The sequence below is a fragment of the Crocuta crocuta genome, unplaced genomic scaffold, assembly GCF_008692635.1.
Source record: "Crocuta crocuta isolate KB4526 unplaced genomic scaffold, BGI_CrCroc_1.0 scaffold87, whole genome shotgun sequence".
Classification (NCBI taxonomy): Eukaryota; Metazoa; Chordata; class Mammalia; order Carnivora; family Hyaenidae; genus Crocuta; species Crocuta crocuta.
In genome coordinates this window covers 5973988-5995510 of record NW_027532166.1, presented here as the reverse complement: position 1 = coordinate 5995510, position 21523 = coordinate 5973988, and the positions used below count along the sequence as shown (strand labels likewise).

The following is a 21523-nucleotide window of genomic DNA, read 5'->3' as shown; positions in this document are numbered from 1 at the left end:
AATGCAGCACAGGGTCAGCTGCAGAAGTAGCAGAAGACCCTCTTGGGTTTTTTGAATGAGGGGGGTGCTTAGGTCCCTGAAACCTAATGAAAGATGTTAAGAAAGGATTGAAAGGGCATCAAGAAGAGGCAGTCCTCTCAGGAGGATCCCAGGAAGGCTTCCCATATGAGGTGACGTTTGAGCTGGGCCTTCATAAATGAATAGGCTTTCTCCATCCAGAAAAGATGTGGTTGATATTCTGGGCTGAGAGGCAGCTGAATATTGTGGGAAGTGTGTAGGTTTTGGACTTCAACTGGGCCGATTCGCATCCTAGCTTCAGCACTTTTTGGCGTGTGACAGTAGACAATGGTTGGTATCTCCGAGCCAGGGGTGATTGCTGTCTCAAGGGCTGGAGTGACGTCTGAATGGGAGAATGTTCATAAAATGCGTATTCACAGTCTGGCTCACAGAAGAACTTTGATAAGTATTCATCCTTTTCTCCTCCAGTTCCCCTCAGGACAGGGGGATGTCCCTTCAGGACAGGCACAGGATGAGCAGAAGCTCAAGTGATGCCCTGTTTGGAGAATGCTCTGTGTGGTGGGCTGCTGTGGATGGAGCAGCGTGAGGCTTAGGAGAAGAAGTGAAGCCTTTGAGGAGAAAGTGTTTCCAAAGACTTTTGTGTGATTGGTTACTGTTCTAGGTATTCAGTCTTTATCCTGCACTGTGAAAACAGCCTTATACAATGAGATGGGAACTTCCGCTTGCAAGTAGCAGAGGTCAGACTTGGGGTCTGCCTCCCTGTCTACTGCCTTGGTAGATGTTTAAGACCAGAGCTTAATCATTTCATTTTAGATATATCCAGATTGATGTGCAGAAAACCCCTGGGAAGGGTCACACAGGAAGGTGTCAGTCATAATCATAATACGTCTTTGTAGCTTGGTGTAAAGAATATATTTCTATGCCCCAGGCAACAGCTTGACTTCTCAGGATCTGAATTTACTTATCTGTGAAGTGAAGGCTTAGATTAGAACAGAGTTTCTCAACCTTGGCACTCCTGGCATTGTGGGCTGGGCAATTCTTTGCTGGGGGCGGGGCTGTTTTTATGCTCTGTAGGATGCTTAGTATCCTTGGCTCCTTACTCACTAGATGCCAGTAGCCACCTCTTCCCCACCCACTTGTGGCAACCAGAACTGTCCACAGGCAGCGCCAAATGTCTCCTGGGGAGGGGGAGAGCAAATGATTCCTACTCGCGAGTCCCTGGACTAGATGATCTTTAAGGCCCCTCCCATCTCTGACAGTCTGTGACTCTGGCTAGAAGGAAAGAGTAAAGAATGTGAGGGGCAGTGAGCTGGGAGAATTTTCTCCATACTTGTGAGGCAGGACTAGCCCAGCACAGTGACTATGCTGGGAACAGCCTCTCTGCTAATGAAGTCTTCAACAAATAACTCTCATCCTCATTACAGCCTCTATACCTAAGAAGGCGGCTCTCGAGGATGCCAAGCCAGGACCAGAAGCAGTGAGGACAGTGGAATGCAGCAAAGGCCTCTCCCTGGAGCCAGGCTCCCAACTGGAGGAAAAGAAGGCTTCGGAAATCTCCCCGGGTTCTCAACATTCAAGTGGATTAGAGAAGAGGCTGGATCCAGAGAAGGCGGTGGAGGAGGTTCGTGAGGCTGACCAGGAGGAGCCCAGCACTCTGCAGGAGAGCCCCAGGGCCAGAGCCGAAGCCGTGTTTCTCCATGAGGTGGTAAGGTGGACTCACTGCCTGATCCCGCCAGTAGAGTCCTCTTTGTCCCAGTGGTTCTCAGAACAGCTGAAAGCAGTTTGTTTTTATTTTTTTAGAACCAGTTTCTGCCAAAGGGACTTTGGGAGACAATCTTCTAATCAGGGCTTGGAGTCTTTTTCAGTGGACTTTTCAGAGGGCCTATGGTGATGGGAAGGAAGGAACCATCCAGCTCAGATTCCCTAGAACAGGCTCAACTCTAAATATTTCTGATTTGAAGTCACCATAAACCAGTGACATGCCCTTGGAATATAATGACATTGGGTCCCAGAAGCAGCACAGAACCAGTCCCAAATATGATGACCATTATGGGCTCCAGCTTTCCTTCCAGACGTCCTGGATGGACGGTGGCTTGTGCACATCTGTAAAGTCTTCTGAAAGATTTCCGGGATCCGCTCTCCTTTCTCCTCTGGCTTCTGGAGAAGTTAAAACATGATGCCAGGGCGTACTATACCTCTTGTACTTTTTAGAGGTGAAGGTTTTCCAAGGTTTTACAGGATGTGCTTGCATAAAACGAAAGGGTGAAGAGGTTTTCGGGGATATCCAGGGAGGAGTCCTGCATTGAGGAGGCAGCTCTGTGACCTAGAGGTGTATGACAGAGAAGAAAGGAACTTCTTTGCCTTTTAACCTGTTTCCAGGGATTTGGTTTCTAACACGTGCACAAAAGGACTGTGTGCTGGGAGTTAGGGCAGTGCAGGAGCACCGTGGTGGCCTCAAGAGGGCTGAGGAAAGCCTGAAGGACGTGTTTGTGATTGTAGAAGGAGGATACAGACATTCTTCTTCCAGGGATTGAATTCTGGGAATAGCACTGCTTTCAGAAGCAGATAAAATAAGTTCTGGAAGGGTAGCCAGGCCGGATTCAGGCGAACAGGTAAAGGCATCATTCATCAGGTAAAGATCCATTCATCGGTTTAAAAATGTATTTACGGGGCACCTGGGTGGCTTAATCAGTTGGGTCCAACTTCAGCTCAGGTCATGATCTCTCAGCTTAGCTGGTGAGTTCGAGCCCCAGATGGGGTTCTCCACTGTCAGCACAGAGCCCTTTTGGATCCTCAATTTCCCCCTCTCTCTGCCCGTCCCCAACTAGCTCATGCTCCGTCCCTTCTTCCCTACCTCCCTCTCTCAAAAATAAACATTAAAAAAAAAAAAAGTGTATGTAAACACCTACTTTGGCCCAGGCACTCCTCTGAGCACAGGAGTGACTGCCGCGTGCAAGATAGTCACAGGTCCTGACTTCTTCGAGCTGACAGCTTAGTAGGTGAAAGTTCATTAAATGCATGCTTTCTAGGATGATGTGGAAGTACAGCATGCTGTGAAAATGTATAACAGGAGGACCCCAACCTAGTCGGAGGAGGAGAGTCACAGTGGTCAGGGAAGACTTTGCTGAAAAATACACATTTAGACTGAGAACTTAGCTAGAATAAAGGGGCAGGAGACAGAATAGAAAGAGAGAGATTTCTAGGCAGAAAGAGTAAGATGTGCCATGAATCTCAGGTGGGAAAGAGCATGAAACATTCAAGAAACAGGAACAAGACCAGAGAACAGAAATGTGGGCCAGAGAAAGAGACCCAGACGGAAGCAGGGGCCAGTCAGGCAGGGCTGCTTAGAAGGGATTTGGAGGTTAAGGGGCAAGGGGAAATCTTCTGATCTGTGCAGAATTTTGTACTTTCAAAGTTCCTGTATTTTGTGAGGAGAATGGCCAGAGAGGAGGCAGGGAGGCCAGGTAGAAGGCTAGTATGTGACAGGCCAGGTGAAAAAAGATGGGGACTTAGACAAGGAGGGGGGCAATGGGGGTAAAATTTTAAGGCTTCAAGAGTTATTTAGAAGCTAGAATGATGCTCACTTCAGCACCACTCATACTAAAATTGGAGCAATACAGAGACAATTAGTATGGTTTCTGTGAAGGATAACATGCAAATTCATGAAGTGTTCTATATTTTTGGGGGGGATTCCTGGCTGGCTCAGTCGGTAGAGCCTGCGACTCTTAAACTCAGGGTCATTAGTTCATGCCCCACATTAGGCCTGGAGCCTATTTAAAGTAAAATAGAATTTTAAAAAGTACAATAAAATAAAATAGCAATGTCTAAAATAATGTTTTTTATTTTAATAATTTTAACTATCACACGATTTTAATAATTTTAATTATCACACAAAGAAAGAAGCTAGAACGAACAGGATTTGGTGAGGGGTTGGGTAAGATTGAGGAAGAAGGAAGAGTCAAGACACCTCATAGATTTCTGATCTGAGCAGAAAGATGCACTATGGTCCACTTACTGAGGTGGTAGGGAGGGGTGAATGGGAGTTTACATATATATTTTTTTAATTTTTTTAAATGTTTTATTTATTTTTGAGATAGAGAGAGAGCGTGAATAGGGGAGGGTCAGGGAGAGATGGAAACACAGACTCGGAAGCAGGCTCCAGGCTCCGAGCTGTCAGCACAGAGCCTGATGCAGAGCTCGAACCCATGAACCGTGAGATCATGACCTGAGCTGAAGTCAAACGCTCAACCAAAGTTGGACGCTCAACCGACTGAGCCACCCAGGTGCCCCGATTTATCTACATTTATTGAGTTCTTAGTAAGACATCAATAAATGTAGGTGCTGAGGAGAGTAAAGAGATGAATAAAAGACTGCCCTTGCCCTGAAGGTGAAATAGAAATAGGTACAAATAAATGCAATACAGGAGAATCAGATCTTAAAAATAGGGATATTTGCCTTTTGACCAAGTAATCTTATTCCTGGAGAGTTCTCTCAAGGAAATAAGTCAGATAGAAAACCTCTTACTGAGCAACTACTCCCAGTATACCAGGCACCGTTTGGCCTCGAGGAATCAAAGACGAAGGGACACAATTCTTGACCTCTAAGAGCTCATAGTCCATTGGGAAAGATAAGCATCAAATTAGTTGTAACATTAAACACATGATCAGAGCCAGGTAAGAAGGGATGTCAGGTTGGCAGAAGGTCAGGTTTCTCATAAAGGCCTGAAACCCCACAGGATGGATATGCCTCCTGGAACTGCTTCTCCTTGGGACAGAATTAGGCCTTGAGACAAGAACTGAAGGCCACTGAAATTGTTTCTGGTCAGGGCCCAGGACTCCCTCCATCCCCTTCCTGTCTGCATTTTGGGGCTTTGTGTAGGGAAAGAGAGGAGTCAGACAGAGAAACTAGACTTGAGGGGAGTCAAGGGCAGCAAACAAGATGGAGGAGGAGGCACCCCTTCAGATCAACAGTGGTTATCTCTGGGTAGTAGGAATGTAAGATTTTGCCGCTTTTGTATTCTCCTTTCTTTTAGGATGTGTTAAGAATTTTTTCCATGTGAAATGTGTATTTCTTTGGTAATAAGAAAAGATATATTTATTTATTTGGAAAGCAGATGTCAGGGCAAGACTTAACATTTACATTCCACTGGGAGAATCTGGTTCTTGTGTGCCACCTGGTAAACCTGAAGTTAAATGAAACCAGGGGTTCGTTTGTTTTATAAGTCAACAGTGCACAGGGATTAAGCGTTTCTGCTCTGGTGTAGACACAGCTGGATTTTAGTCCCAGGCTGCTGCTGTGTGACTTCGGTAAATTAATGTGTTTAAACATAGGTCTCCTCCCCTTTACACTGGGAGTAGCTAGAGTAGTATTTATCTCTTAGAGTGGTTGGGACAATTAAACAAGAAAATGCAGTTAAAATGTGTTATCGCACATCGTAAGCACTGAATAAACATCCATGATTTTCTTCTCCAATAGGTGGCCATGATTCGGTGTCCTTTATTTGCTGGGATAGCGCATCCTGGCACCTCGCCAATCCCCTTCCTCTCCCTGGGAAATAGTTGCGGTTGTCAGTGCCGAGAGTCCTTGACTCTAAAATAATCCACTTCTTGATGTTTTCCAGGATGAAGATGATCTGGCCAACGCCCTGATCTGGCCCGAGATTCAACAGGAGCTGAAAATCATTGAATCTGAGGAGGAGCTCTCCTCTTTGCCACCACCTGCTCCAAAGATCAGCCTAACTCAGCCAATTCTAGAGTCCAGTCCAGGGCCTCTCGTTTCCCCGGAGCCTCTTGGGAGCCTGTCCTGTGGCCCAACCTCAGTCTCCACCCCTGTAGAGGAGTGGACCAGGGATCCAGCCAATCAGAGCGCACAGGGGACTTCCACGGCAGCCAATAGAGAAAAGCCAGAGACTATGAACAGCCTCCACAGATCCCAGCCAGAGAAGGGCCAGCGCCCAGATCCCACCAGCTTGCCCCCTCTGGAAGTAGTACCGTTTGAGGCGGCTTCTCCACAAGCAAGGGTGGACCAGGGAGGCCCGGGGAATCTGTCTCCTCTGCTCCCGCCTGCCGCGCCCCCTCCAACGCCTTTGGAGGAGGAGCCTCGTGACCAGCTATCAAAGGGCAGCCCTGAGAGAGAGGACTCATCTAGGAATTTGGGGACAAATCCACACATAGACCAGCTGAAGTCCAAAGGCAGCCCTGGGACCCCCAGCTTTTGTCAGGGGGAGGAGGTCTCTTTAGGACAAAGTGAAGAGCAAAATTCAGAGAATGCTGCCCCTGAGGGAAAAGGCTCTGGTTTTCAAAGCCCAACAAGAGAGGTTGCGATCTCCCCACAAGGAGAGGGGGATGTAGCCCATTCAGTACAGGAGCCCTCAGACTGTGATGAAGACGAAACTGTGACAGACATTGCCCAGCATGGCCTGGAGATGGTGGAACCCTGGGAGGAGCCCCAGTGGGTAACCAGTCCCCTTCACTCTCCCACCCTGAAAGATGTGCAAGAGGCCCAGGTGCAGGGCGCCCAGGGCCACCGATTGGAGAAGAGGCTTCCCCACAGGCCAAGCCTTCGCCAGAGCCATTCTCTAGATAGCAAAACCACCACGGTTAAGAGCCAGTGGACTCTTGAGGCTCCCTCCTCCAGCAGCTGTGCTAACCTTGAAGCAGAGAGGAATTCGGACCCTCTGCAATCCCTGGCATCCAGGAGAGAGATTACTGAACGGGATGAGAAAACCCTAAGGTCCTTCAGAGAGTTCTCTAGTCCAAAAGGGACAGAGGCTGTTCCCAGCCAGAAGGGACAAAGTGGTTTGCAGCCCAAACCAGCAGACATCACCCCTGTCAGCCTACCAGAGGGAAAGGAACTGGGGGCACACCCAGGGCACAACAGCCCTCAGATCGAGCAAGGTAGTGTTCCTGGACCAGATAATAGCAAGGAAAGTTCACCTAGTGTGCAGGACAGCACCTTGCCTGGAGAGCAACCCCCAAAGTTACAGCTGAAGAGCACTGACTGTGGGCCTCCCAAAGGGAAAAACAGGCCTTCTTCCCTCAATTTGGACTCTGCCATTCCCATCACTGACCTCTTCCGGTTTGAGAATGTGGCCTCATTTGGTTCACCTGGAATGCAGCTCTCTGACCCAGGAGACAGAAAAGCCACATGGAAGTCATCATCTCATTATAAAGTAGACCCATGGAGCCTTTACTCCCAGGACCCTCAGGACCTGGACATGGTTGCTCATGCCCTGACAGGCCGCCGTAACTCCGCTCCTGTGAGTGTGTCAGCTGTGAGAACCTCCTTCATGGTCAAAATGTGCCAGGCCAGGGCGGTCCCAGTCATCCCACCCAAGATTCAGTATACACAGATCCCACAGCCCCTGCCCTCTCAGAGCTCAGGGGACAGTGGGGCTCAGCCTCTGGAAAGGGGTCAAGAGGAACCCAGCTCAACTGGTGGGACCAATCAGAAATCTATCAAAGATGATTCTCTCTCTTCCTTGGAAAGCCCAAAAGAAGAGAAATCAAAGCAAGAAGAGAAATCAAAGCAAGATACAGGAACCACTGAGTCCTTGCCAATGGATACCACTACATCCCACATGTGTGAGGGACCCACCCTTCCTCCAGAACCAGTATTGGCTAACCTGCTCTCCACCCAGGATGCAACAGTGCAATGCAGAAAGCGCACATCAGAGACAGAACCATCTGGAGACAATCTTCTTTCCTCAAAAATAGAGCGACCATCAGGGGGTTCTAAGCCTTTCCACAGGTCAAGGCCAGGAAGACCTCAGAGCCTAATCTTATTCAGTCCTCCATTCCCCATTATGGACCACCCTCCCCCTTCATCCACAGTGACAGATTCCAAGGTTCTACTGTCCCCCATCAGAAGTCCCACCCAGACAGTTTCCCCTGGCCTCCTTTGTGGGGACTTGGCAGAAAACACGTGGGTCACACCAGAAGGGGTTACACTTAGGAATAAAATGACCATCCCTAAGAATGGCCAAAGACTAGAGACCTCAACCAGCTGTTTTTACCAGCCCCAGCGGAGATCAGTGATTCTGGATGGAAGAAGTGGGAGGCAAATAGAATGACATCAGTTCACTGGTGTCTGAAAAAATGTCATGATTCATCATCTGGAAGTTATTACAGGGCCAAATATGTCATTATTCAGGCATAGGTTATCCAAATTTGGGTTATCCTTATTTTGGCCTCTTCTCTTTCTGAAGTTTTTGACCATTTATTAATTAGTTCATATGCCAGAAGAAAGGTCACGGGAAGGACCAAGAGATGAAATTTAAATAAGTCCATACCAGCAGGTGGGAAAAGATCAGGTAACAGAGGAGGGTGATATGCTTGCCTCCAAAGCGATTTGGGTTTGTTTGTGAGTTGCATTTCTCCCACATTGTCATTATCTATTATCGTTGAGAGTTGGCTAAAATAACGTCATTTGAAAGAAAGAGAAATCCTTTGCCTGTGTTGGAAAATGTTGCTATATAAGTTTGAAGGCCTTCTTTTTACTTCATGCTCTTTAATGCTCTTTAAAGCATGTGTTCTTTTAGACCAGTTTTCTGATAAGCTTTGTAAAAATGTACACTCTAGAATGGAAGCAGATTTGGAAGTGCAAATTAACGTACACTTAAAGATCCAAATGGGTGAATTTACCCATGCTCTTTCCCTGGAATCTCTGCAGACCAGACCTGTCCAAGATGGCTCCATACATCAGCGTCGAAAATCAGAATCTGTACAGCAAAATCAGCAAATTCTGAGACTGGCAAAATCTAAGAAGGCTTACTGGCTGTGGCTTTTGCTAACTTGGGACTCTACCATTATCCTGACCTCTGATTTATAAATCCAGTTGCTGGGCAAGGTGGGGGCTGAGCTGAGGGTCACCTTAATGAAATGTGCTGAATCTTCACTTGGGTGTGCAATAGTGAAGTGATCTGTTTTCTTTCCAAATCAGAATCCAAGAACACGATATCATTATAGAGAAAAACCTCATGCATGGATAGAACTACATTCTAAACTTAATGTGTTTAAATTGGTAGGGCATTCGTACAAAACACGTCTAGCTCAGCTTCTCTCTCCCCCACACTAGTCTGGGAGTTCAGGAGAGGATAAGTGGGGAGCCCTTGCAGGATGACCGTCACTACCACTTAGTGAGAGCTGCCCTTCTGGATGTATTCCATTTTACCCAGTGGGTGCCTCCCTCTCTCCCTCTCCTTCCATTACTCAGAGGAGATTTGAGGCATCTTTCTCCATTCCATAATCCCCTGCATCCATCACCCGCCCCAGCACTCCGACTTGCCTTTCTCCTGTCTTGGTGCAAGCAGAAGGAATAAACCAATCTGATTTTATTTCAGTTATTTAGAACTTCCAATGGTTTTTTCGTTTTCAGCTGGTGAGAGGAAGGAGAACTAATATAACCTGCTGGCAGATTTTTGGTGCTTCCCCAAAAAGGGCTTCATAGGAGCACTTCTCAAGGCAAAAGCCACTAGGGTATCAACAGTTTCAAACCTAAGACAACGATCTTATTTGAGAAACGAATTAAAATACACCTATTTCTAGCCCTATCCATGTCTTCTCAGGGTCAAGTCTGGCTGAGCTCTGTCCACAAGCTCAGTCATTGCAGAAATTTCTCTAGGGGTTAGCCAGTACCTCTGGCCAGACCTCACAACCACGGCTGCTGCTGGGGTGGGTAGGGGCTGAACTGAAGTTACCTCATCCAGTGAGAAATGGAAGCTAATGCCCTGCAAAAGATACATATTCCCCTCTCCCTTCCTCCCTGATAAGCCTTTTAAAATTTTGTCCTATACCTTTTCAGCCAGTGTCTGTGGTGGGGTAACTGGTAGGCCAGCTGATGAGTTCTACTTTCAGAGGGCACTGAGGTGAGTGAGCAAGGGGAGAAGTTAATAGGCATTTCAGTGTCTTGCATGCTCATTAGGTAAGCGAGACACTGGACCAACAGCTAATGAGATGTCAACCCATTAAAAAAAAAGTCCTAGGGTATAGCATTTTTCCTCCTTGGCAAGCAAGGTGAAGAAATATAGTGGTGACAGATGAGAAAGGCCATGTTCAGGAGATTTGAAAAGAACATTCCTGCCTTATCAGAAAATGTGGGCAGATAGGTTTTATCCCAATCGCAGTGCACTGTGGTGTCTATGCTTTGATAAAGACCACGTTCCAGTTACAGTGTGAGAGAGGAAAGGAACTGGACTTTGCCTCACCATCAGAACTCCAAGCCAAGTAATGAATTATTTAAACTGTTTTATGATTATTTTGAATTTTTGTGTGTGACACTTAGAGGATATATTTTTATTTGGGGATAGACTCAGAAGCCATTAAGTACATATTAATGAGTTGGTTCCACACGAGGCACCTAGGCACATTTCTTAAATGGCTGCCATGCTCCTTAGACTCTGACACCTTTTGTCTGTAGCATCATCTTCGGGAGTGTGGATATGCGAAAGCCACCATGAGACACAATGACAACTGTCTGGAGATATTCTCTACTCTCAGCTTTCTTAGCCAGTCAGTCCAGAAGGCTGTGGAAGCTGACTCACCTTCTCAATCAGTGTCCCGCTGTGAAAATGTAGACTTCTTCCCTATAGCCCAGCCTCTCAGCTGTCACAAACACATCTATAAACTTCCTATGGACTGGGGCTAGCCTGGTGCTAGGAAATTCCATATCATGGCAGAGAACTCAGGTTTTCCTCCCTGAAATTTTCCCCCTGATTCCCTGAGATTCCCTATTTGGACATTCATTTGGGACCGAAAAATGACCCCCTCGAGAATGGCTGGCTGGAAATCAAATTGCCTGCTTCCACCCAGGGGAGGGACATAAGGGCTTGTGTTTTCAGGAGGATCTACAGGGTGCCCTACAAAGGGCTGCAAAATCAAATTCTCAAAGTGCTCCTACAAATCAGTTACCAGTCCTCAAAATTAAGGTAGCTGAATTTAAATGTTGAGATGAAATGCATGCATTTCCTGATGTCTCTTTCAGTGTTAGCAGTTGCTTGAGAAGATAATCTGTATTTATTGGCAAAATGGCCCTCAGGCCAGCTATTTTTTTCTTTTATTTTTTGCCAAAATGGATCAGATAGAGGGAAATTTGGTTTTTATTCCTCGCTCTAGATGGAATGTGAAGAGACCTGACCAAGAACAACATTAAGACAGCTTAATCTAAGCCGTAAAATTAAAAATATTGGCCGAGTTGAAATTATGGATTCTGGGGAAATTAAGAACATAAGCACCATCATCCTCAACAGTATTTATCAAGAGCTTAGTAATATTGCACTGGGTACCTGAGAACTCTTAAAGCCTTGAAGAGTAATGATAAAGGGGAGACGAATGGTAGCATATGAAATAGTCTATAAACAAACAGGAACAAGATTTAGAACCATTAAGTTACCAAATGAAAGCTGAAGAGGAAAACTGTAGCAACTAGCATCTTTTAATAGGGTTGTTAATAGTGTTCAAATTACCTACTGACTTTAATCAAATTAAGCACAACTGCAAATCCTACAGAAGGTACTAGGGAGACAGGTGTTGAGAATTTTGCTTTGATTGTTTAAAAAATGTGAGAGTGGTAATCAAGAACGGTAATCAAGAACAAATAGTTCTGAAGTTATGTGTAGTCTTAATTGGTTTGGTTGTGAAGTCCTGCTGGATCTCTGCTAATGAGCCAGGTAATAATCAGCATTCCATGCTCCTGGAGAGGGGGCTTTACAGACTTCCATCATCACAAAATAGATTACTTCCCGTTGATGATGAACTCATAGGTCCAAGATAAGCTGTTCCTTTCATGCCTAATGTTCAGAGCATGATAATCACATTTGACTAAAATTGGGTGGTACAGTCATTTATATACACGGGTCCTGAAGAGGCAGCGGAGAGCATAGATTCATTTGTCTAGAACTGGAGTGGGAAAGGTTCAGGACAGGTCCAATTCCCACCAGGACCGATTAGGCCCACATTCTACCATGGCTTGTCCCATCTGATGACAAAATTAATCTTGGGGTTAAATACTGTCAGGATATGATTTTAGGCACTTCCAGCAGAAAGATCAGCTTAAAATGTGAAATGACTAAGAATGTGTCCTCCTCTGTCAACACCTCGAGCAAAGTCAGGCCAGAAGTGGGAGCGGCCCCCTTTCCAAGCATGGAGAGGCATAGGAGACCGGAAGAAGGGTGATGCCCGAGATCAGTTTCAGTCCAGATAATATAAAACTGGGGGCCACCACAGATGGACTAGCACACAGTAGGTCATTTTGCAGCCTTGAGGTTCATGATCAATGCAGAATCACTTTTCTGTGAGGTTGAAGGAGGATGTAGCTAAATATAAGAAACTCACGAAGTAGGCAGCCGTGTGTTATACTGGATGGATCACAATGCTTTGCAATAACTTAATGCCATAGTAATTCCTGGCTTATAATTCTGCAAGGTAAAGCACTTTTCCAAAGGCATCTGTTAGAAATCTACATGGTTTCAGCTGTTTGTTGAGCTCAACAAATGTTTCCAAAAATATAATCAAATTTTTTTCTATTGATTAAAAAAGTATAAATATTAAACCTATCCATAGAGACTTTTAAGTGTAATTAAAACAGATTGTTATGCTTTAAAAATGTATTCTAATAAATGATATAAAGGATAATGCTTATGATGGCACTGTGAACTAGAGGAAGACTTGGGCTCATGAAAAATCAATAATAGAAAAAGTAGGTTATATGCATCAGGCTCATTGTTCTATCTAGTTCGATGCTAGTTTTCTTACTTCAAGGTTTAGTCTCACAGCCAGAGTCCTGATGATTTGCTTGAGTAAATTTTTCTTGTTTTTGTTATCTTACCTCTTAATATTGTCAGATATTTGCCACTTCTCTCCCTTACTCTTATAATCATACATGTTACCAAAGATACCCACTACAAGTCAATGGATATTGTCATGAAAGCTAAGAAGAAAAAAAAGCTATTGCTTCTCAAAAGTCCATAGTTAACCAAGTTTTGTGAGTCCATATGCACAGATGGGAGCTCAATTTTTCTGTTACTTGAATCAATCAATTGGAGGGGACTGCTCTTTCCTATGAATGATTATGTTAATGATGCTCTGGGGTGGGGAGGGGGAAGAAGCAAAATCCTGGCATATATTATCACAAAAAACGGAGAGGGGGCACTCAATGGGTTTAAATCACAGGCCCTTAAAAGAAACAATCACACCACCAAAGCTCACAATCTGGTGATATTTGCAGTGGAGAAACACCACTGCCAAGGGGACAAAAATACTAGTATTCCAAATAAAAATATTTAGAACGTAACACTACTCAGGCCTGCTCCTGTCGTCCCTCATTACTGCCCTACATGCCTTTTTCTCTTTCCCATTTCCAGATCCCCAGGTGCTCTGTTTCTCTCTCCTGCATCTGTGCCCACTGGCCCCCCAGCAAGTAGCACACAGTTGCCCTCACTCCTAATCTTTCCTGCGGTTCCTCTGGAGTCTTCTCTCATCACAGCCCCGGTATCTTCCCTGAATGTTGCCTCCCCTTCCTGGACTTCAATAAAACTTGACAGTCCCCTAAGGACACTCCTGTCCCTGCAGTTAAGGCTACACAGTTCTTTGTTACACAGACTACGTATTGTTGAGATGGTCTCTAGTTTCCCACTTCTGCTTTTGTACCATCGTGTCTGCCCATCTCATACAAAAATCTATCAAAATTCACGGAATCCTTTTTTTAACTATTATTCTTTGTGGCCAATGTCAATGTCCCAGATCTGCCAGTCTTTGCCACTGAGCTCCCTGTTTCGACCATTGTTCTGGATGATTTCCGTGTTCCTGAGGAAAACCCACTCAACAGTCTTGGCACAGTTGCTCACAGCTTTTACTTCTCTTCAGTTTGGGCCATTTGCCTCCAGGGTTTTACATTATGCTGTTTCACAACCTAGAACTCCATGATGCTGAACTCTCATATTTCATTCTCAGAGCTTCTCCTATCCTTGCTCCTTTATTCCTTCTACTTCTCAAGGTTACTAATGCCTGGCTTACCCCTACTCCGACAGATAGTACTCCCAACCAACTTCATTCTTCCTCCCCTAGCCTTTCCAGATGCCAAGATCTAGCATCTCAACTACTCCCACCAGCACCACTAACTCCCTTGACCACCAGTACTTCAGCCATACCTGCTTGGCAAACCTCCAAACTAGGACCAGGACTCTTACCACCCATCTTCTCCACCCTTTTACTTATCTATTGAATTAGACCAGAGAAAATTATAAAACTGTGGCAGGAGAGCCTTTGAGAATTTATGGTTTAACACCTCAGCAGTACCCTCATTCCGGAAACTCACAAAAGATATTCCACTATTCTAAGCCCCATCCTAGATTGATCCTTCATCCCAAATTTACTCCTTATTTCACAAATTTATGCTGTCAGATGTTTCCTCAACACCCCTGCCCCCCACCAGCACCTTCCCTTCTCCATATATGTATGTACCCGAACTCCCTTCTAAGTCACAGGAATTGCTGTTCCTCTTCCTAAGGGCTCCCAAAAACACTTTCTAATTCACAACTTCTTCATTCCAATTCACTGCCCTGGACCAACTGCAACCTGACCTCCACTCCCATTGCTCTATTAAAATTTCTCTTGCGAAAGTCACCAATGATCTAATAACCACATCCAGCAATTCTCAGTCTCTTGACTTCCCCCTTATACTTGATACTGTTGAGCATTTCTTCCTTGAAACAGTAGTTCACCTTGTCTCTTAGACCTCCATTTCCTTAGGCTGGTTCACTTGAAAGCTTCCTCTTCCTCTGCTCTGAAATGTTTTTATTCACCAGAATTGTCCTTCCCTTTCACTCCACTGTTTTTGTCACCCACACAGTGATGACACCCCACCCCAACCCCTGTCACCTTCTGTTACATGGACTTTTTAAATGGTTGGCTAACTGATCTCCCTGCTTTAAGTCTCACTGACATCTGTCCGTTCTCCAAACAAGTTATGCATATTGCTGTCAAAGTTGTCTAAGGATGGTGGATCTCATCAAAATCACTGTGTGTTAAAACAGACTTCTGGGCTCCATCCAGAGTTTCTGACTCAGCAGGTTTTGGGTAGGGCTCAAAAATTTCCATTTCTAACCAGTTCCCAGTTAGGTGATACTGCTGCTGCTGACCCAGAGATTATATTTTGAGAACCCTCTGGGTCCTAAGTCCTCAGTTTAAATAAAGTCTTTTAGCAGCTGTCTTCAGTTCCTATACTTCTGATTAAGAATTACTTGAACTGGGGCGCCTGGGTGGCTTAGTCGGTTGGGCGTCCGACTTTCGCTTGGGTCATGATCTCGCGGTTCGTGGGTTCGAGCCCCGCGTCGGGCTCTGTGCTGACTGCCAGCTCAGAGCCTGGAGCCTGTTTCAGTCTGTGACTCCCTCTCTCTCTGACCCTCCCCTGCTCACGCTGTCTCTCTCTCTCCTAGAAATAAATAAAACATTTAAAAAAAATTTTTTTTTAATAAAAATAAAAAATAAATTACTTGAACTGCTTGTGAAGGGGCACAGTTTTGGGCTTCACTCTCAATTCTGACTTAGATCTGATGTAGTATACAAGGATCACACCTTTTGAGAACTTGTGACCATTATGGAATTCAAGCCTTTCTATAGTCTATTCTTTGCCTACCTCACTAGCATTATTGAACTGGTTATTCAAAAACTAGTCCAAGTCCCTGGCATGCTGGGTGGCTCAGTTGGCTAAGCTTCCAACTTTGGCTCAGGTTATGATCTTATGATTCGTGATTTCGAGCCCCACATTGGGCTCTGTGCTGACAGTGCAGAGCCTGCTTGGTATTCTCTCTCCCCACCCTACCCCTGCCCCTCACTGACTCGTGCTTTCTCGCCTTCAAAATACATAAATACTTTAAAGCACACACACACAAAACTAGTCCAAGTCCATGCCTTGGATTTTTGTATATCCTGTTCTTACCACATGAACCCTCTCTCCCTCACCTAAGTGGTAAATTCCCAGTCCTTCTTTAAAATGCTGCTTATGTGTTACTGCTGCAGTGAAGTCTTCATGACACTGCAGCGTCCAAGCAAAGTTGATAAATCTCTTTTCTGCATCACCTCTGTACCTTACACATTTTCCTTTCTGAACACTTTTGTGTTACAATTACTTACTTATCTGCCTATTAATGAACTCTCAACATCACTATCTCTGGCACCCAGCAGCATCTGGTACGTAATAATAGCTCAGTAAATAGAAATGGGGGAGGAGTGGTGGTGGTGATAACTGATAGGAAGGGGAAAGAAGTTTAAGGAATATAACATGAAACCATAGTAAATAGGATACTGAGGAACATTCCCATCTTGCTCTTGCCTGTGAACTGCTTTCCTCTACTTACCCACCTTAAACCACCAAAACAACTGGACAAGCATTTCTCCTTTTTCTGTATCCAAAGTTCACCCAACTGATCTTTTGCTATGACGTTTTTCACAACTAATTTCCCAGTATGTAAACAGTCCTCAAAAGGCCTGCATTACGGAGTATGCATCTCCTAATCATCAAGCAGAGATGATGTACTTTCTTTCACATGACACCTAAGTAATAAGATACACCGGAAACCTCATCTGAATGTGGCACCTACAAAGGACAGCTGAAATGTGTAGGAGCAAGTTGCACTGGAGGCTTCTATCTCCCTGATGCTGTCATATCTGAAAAAGGAGGGGGCACTTTGAAATTCCATTAGCCCAAGCTAATTTTTATTTCTTATATTCACTCATTTGTTTATTCGGCCTGGCATCTGGTCCTCCTGATTTAGGACTCATTTAGGATATGGCCAAGACAGGTCAAACCAGAAAGGGCAGGCGGGAGTGGGGAGGGGATCAGCTTAGGAGAGCAGTCTGTTCTTTCTCATCAGACCTAATCTATCTGAGCTGATAGAACCAACTTAGAGCCATTTTGATGAGAGGTCTTTGTGCCAAGACCACCCATTTTGCTCTTAGCTGCCAAGTAATCTCTTCAAAATGTTTATTAGTCAAAAGAAAGCTTATCTTTAAGATCCTAAGGAAAGAATAGTGAGATGGCCCTCCTTCACTCCAAGAATCACCCTAGTTAGGTTGAACCACTTTACAAAAGCAACCAATATACTGCGGTTACTTGCTATTTTTCCAATATACCAAAATTGTTCCCACCTCAGGCCACTGCCCTTGCTATTACTGAATGCTCCCCAAATTATTTATATGGCTATCTTGCTTCTTTGCTCTGCTCTTTGCTCAGAAATCATCTTCTCAAAGACACCTTCTGGCAATGCCATTCCTAGCACTATTTCTTTGCCCTGATTTATTTTCTCTTTACCACACTTATTACCACTAGGAGACAATAAATTTATTTATAGCACATTTTGCACCCCCATATTGTTAAGTTCTATGAGGGTGGGGCCTTTGCATTTCTTTTTCACGGCTATTTTCCCAGTGCCTAATATAGTGCCTGGTAGTCAATATGTATTTGTTGAACAGCTGAATGGACTCAGACTGACTGCCAAATAATGTATCTTTTAAAAAATGCATAGACATCAAAATTTTTAAGGGAAAAATAGTTTAACATAGTAGTCACCTTGGATAGCTGTATATATACATGTATGTACTCCTCATAATGTTGCCTTTGCTGACAACCTGTTGGGAACTCTTCTGCAAGAATTGTTTTCAGAGCCAGTTTATGAATTACATGATTGGTCTTTTTACTTCATAGGTCATATTGTGTTTCACCAAAAACTTCACAGTGTAAAAAAGCCAAACCAAGCACAGAAAATATATGAGAATACAATTCAGGCTCTCAAGACAAGGCCTCAGAAGTTTAGATGACTGGTGACATCAATTAAGTAAGTAGATCACCTCTTGAGAATATGGACATGGACCAAAAAGGGTTAATGCTCACAAACATAGAGGTTCTGGAATTTGAAATTAAAAACACACAGTTTAGGCACAGATCAAATTATCTGAGGACAAAGAGGCAACTTCTATTTCACTTCTGCTTATAACTCCAAACATGCCGCTGTAGGTGGGCTGCTGCCCAGGCTGCATCCAAGATGGTTTAGCTGAGGACTCGCCCATTCTTCCAGTTACCTGGGATCTTCAGACTGCCCATACACCTGCCCACATGGCTGTGCACTCATCTTCTCCCATTGGTCCAGCCATACACCATCTCCTTCATGAGATGGTCTTTCATTCTAAAGACTCTGTCTTAAAAAATATTATTTCAAACAGCTAATAATAAAAGGAAAATCTTAAGAGGCAAAAAAAGTGAAAGAACAGGGAAAACGACCACGAAGTCCTGAGTTTCAGGATAGTAGCTTATTCGTAAGTATTTTTAAATGTCATTGACAGAACAAAATGCTGAGTTCCTATCTCAGAAACACTTCCTCCCAGCAGGCAACAAAGAGAACCCCAGCCAGAACTATAACCCAATCTTTGTTCATGTACCCCAACAGTCAGCCAGCCAAAGAGAAAGAGAATGGGTGCTGTCAGGCAACTCCACTGGTCTCCCTTTCTGTAGCAGTAGGGCCAACTGAGGACTACAGATAATTAGAAGGACCGGAAGGAGCGCAGACACACCAAAGATACGGTGTCAAGTGATATATGAGATGTGTTCATAAATAAATGAGTTATTCCAGAGCCACAGAAACAAATCAATCTCTTTACTGCAGAGGCACACCTCTCGTCCCATGTATTATTCAAATGTACTAACACATGAAAGATCACATCACCTTGTTTATGGATACATTTAATATCCCTTACCCTTCCCACCTTTCAAAACATAATAGTATACAAAATATAAAATATCTTAAATATTTATAAAAATCGCAAGAAAAAAATAGAACGTATGAAAATATTTTTATCTGAGTTCTCCCTCATTGTTAAGAGGCAGCTTAATTTGCCTTGAGTTCATAACTGTTGAGTGGGTAGGAATATGCCCTGCCTAATACTATTCTGTCCCGGAGAAGCTTAAATAAAACATAGTAGTTGCAGAAGAGGATGAGAGCCATGGAAAGTGTGTGGTTCCACTTCTCCGATCGCAGCAAGGAATAGAGCTGGTAGAAGACGACACTGCCCTCAATAAGAATAAGCAGATTTAACAGCCTTAATGGACGATGAAACAGGAACTGTAAAGAAGTTAAAAAGCAAAATGTTATTTCATAGAAAAATAAAAAATGTAGTTTTCTCACATATTTCTCCTAAAATAATTTCATACTTACAGGTTCCTATGTGCAATAATACGTAGATCTGGTTACTGAGTATCAGTCAGGCTATTTCTTGCTGTTGAGACCCAACCTTTTCCATTTTGCTCAAGGAATAATGAAATAAATTTTATTTCAATGCCCTGAGACATGAAAAATGATTATACCCCAAGAATTCTGTGTCAAAACATTTTTCTTAAATTGTATCTTGGGTATATATTCTATTAAGATAATCAAAAGTATATTTATCTAAGACAAGGGCTGGATAAAGGACTGAATGGGAAATATTTTAGACTCTGCAAGTCAAGAGGCAAAAACTGAAGATATTACATAGGTTCCTAAACCATTTACACAGTTAAATGGTATAAATGTAAACCATTTAAAAAATGTAAAAAAAAAATATATGGGCTGGTCTGAGACATAAAGACCTACACTAGACAAGTCTGGGGAGAGGGGAGGTCTTATAAGCTGAAATATTAATACAGTAATTTCTTAATTTTCCCTTAAACTGTGTATCCACCATCACCACTGACTTAAATGCTCTACACCATATATTTCTGGATTTTTTTTTCTGGATGTTGAGAAATAGGGTACACAGACAGGCCAATGAAGAAGGAAGGAAAAATTAGTCAGAATGAGAATTTGGCTAAAAACAGGGCTGCTCTTTTCACTACTACCAAACACTTTAAGAGGCTAAATCCTGGTTTCCTAAAAAAAAAAAAAAAAAAAGAAAGAAAATGCATTATGAATAGAAAGATACAGGTCATAGGTTGCAAATTGTGGCAATGGTTGTATATCTTATCTAAATAAACCAATTTGGACCTCAAGGAACAAATCTGAAAATAAAGCCTAATTGTCATGAAAGGTAGCCAGGTTCTTAGGATCCTTCCTTCAGAGAAAGAAGCTATTTAACCTGGGTTATATGATATTAGGTAACAGCATGTATAAAATCAGCTCAGATTTAATATTCTAAAAGGACCCAAGCAATTACTTTCTGTGGCAATTCTAGCAATTAAAATGTGCCACTAAGCTATAAACTGAGCAGAAAGGCAAGGAAAGGCTTTAAATTCTAACAGCTACAGGTAGTAGGCATATTTTAAATGAGCATTCTCAAACTGAAGTGTTCCTAAGAATCATTTCCAAATCTGTAAATGCTGAAAATTCCTTCAGAGACTCTGATTCAGAAGTCTGGGGTACAGGTCCTGAATCACTTTAAAGAGTGAGACAGGTGATTTATATGCAAGTGGCCCAAGGACCACTTTGAGAAGCACTGATATACCTGTTTGGTCATGCAAAGTCGGTAATAACTTCCCTAATCCTTATTCTTTGGATCTTGCCCAATTCTTCAGCTGTCCAACACACTAGCAAGGAAAATACTTATTTTCCAAGCAGAAAACTCTAGTTTTAAACTCTAGTTTAAACTCTGGACATTATAGGTATCAAGGGAATCGCAAAGGCCAACAGAAGTCATTAGTGGGCTATGGAAGTCAGCTGACTGAATTAAATATTCTGTGTAGAAACCAAATGATTATGCAGCTGTGACTTAAGTCTAACCCCATCTTAAGGCAATCCCGCAGGAGTGTAGAAGGAGCTGCTGGTAGTTTCCTCACTTAAGGGCCTTTCACCTCCCCTCCTCTTCCCAGCCCCCACAATGCCCTACCCTCCACTATGGTATTTACAAGCATCCAGGCCTGATGCAGAGTCCCCAGTATTTATTTACTTATTTATTTATAATTTTTTTATAGTTTTTATTTTTGAGATGGAGAGACACAGCATGAGCGGGGGAGGAGCAGAGACAGAGGGAGACACAGAATCTGAAGCAGGCTCCAGGCTCTGAGCTAGCTGTCAGCACAGAGCCCGACGTGAGGCTCAAACCCACGAACTGCGAGACCATGACCTGAGCTGAAGTAGGACACTCAACCGACTGAGCCACCCAGGCGCCCCAGAGTCCCCAGTATTTAATTGAAAGGCCTTGGTAGTACAGAACCAGAAAGCCCACATACCCTCCCACAGAACTGGGAGGGAGGGAGAAAAAGATTCAAGTAATCCCCAAAAAAGACCTCCAATTCTTTTTTAGAATATAATCTCCATTCAAAGGCAATGCCCTACACTATGAACAGTCCTCTGCATACACCTTGTTTTCCCACTGCTACTGATCATCTGGCTTTTCTCTTAGAAGTTAATACTTCTGCTTCCTAGAGTCAGAATTTCCAGAACACTGAAAGATCAAATAGAACATAATCCAAGGCATAAATTCAAATGGGACAGAAGCTGGGTTTAGTGTATGTCTACTGCTTCTTTTTAACTTATAAGCCTTTTTCC

At 43.7% G+C, this 21523-nt stretch overlaps 2 protein-coding genes and 1 non-coding gene across 4 annotated transcripts in view; 2 read left to right on the top strand and 1 right to left on the bottom strand.

Annotated features, from left to right (window-relative positions):
* The window catches only part of ARHGAP31 (Rho GTPase activating protein 31), a 111675-nt gene extending 98370 nt beyond the window's left edge, over positions 1–13305 (top strand). For both annotated transcript variants that reach the window (XM_077776665.1, XM_077776666.1), the window contains 2 exons: positions 1443–1723; positions 5639–13305. In XM_077776665.1, coding sequence (XP_077632791.1) covers positions 1443–1723; positions 5639–8089 — 2732 coding nt within the window. In that variant the 3' untranslated portion in view covers positions 8090–13305. The remainder of the gene's footprint in view (positions 1–1442; positions 1724–5638) is intronic.
* Positions 3595–3700, top strand: LOC144242022 (U6 spliceosomal RNA). The gene has a single exon (XR_013338276.1). It is a non-coding gene; the product is annotated as a U6 spliceosomal RNA (small nuclear RNA).
* A 5341-nt stretch (positions 13306–18646) lies between the features above and the next one.
* TMEM39A (transmembrane protein 39A) overlaps positions 18647–21523 on the bottom strand; it is a 31780-nt gene continuing 28903 nt past the window's right edge. Inside the window, exon 9 of the mRNA XM_077776695.1 lies at positions 18647–19126. Coding sequence (XP_077632821.1) covers positions 18893–19126 — 234 coding nt within the window. The 3' untranslated portion in view covers positions 18647–18892. The remainder of the gene's footprint in view (positions 19127–21523) is intronic.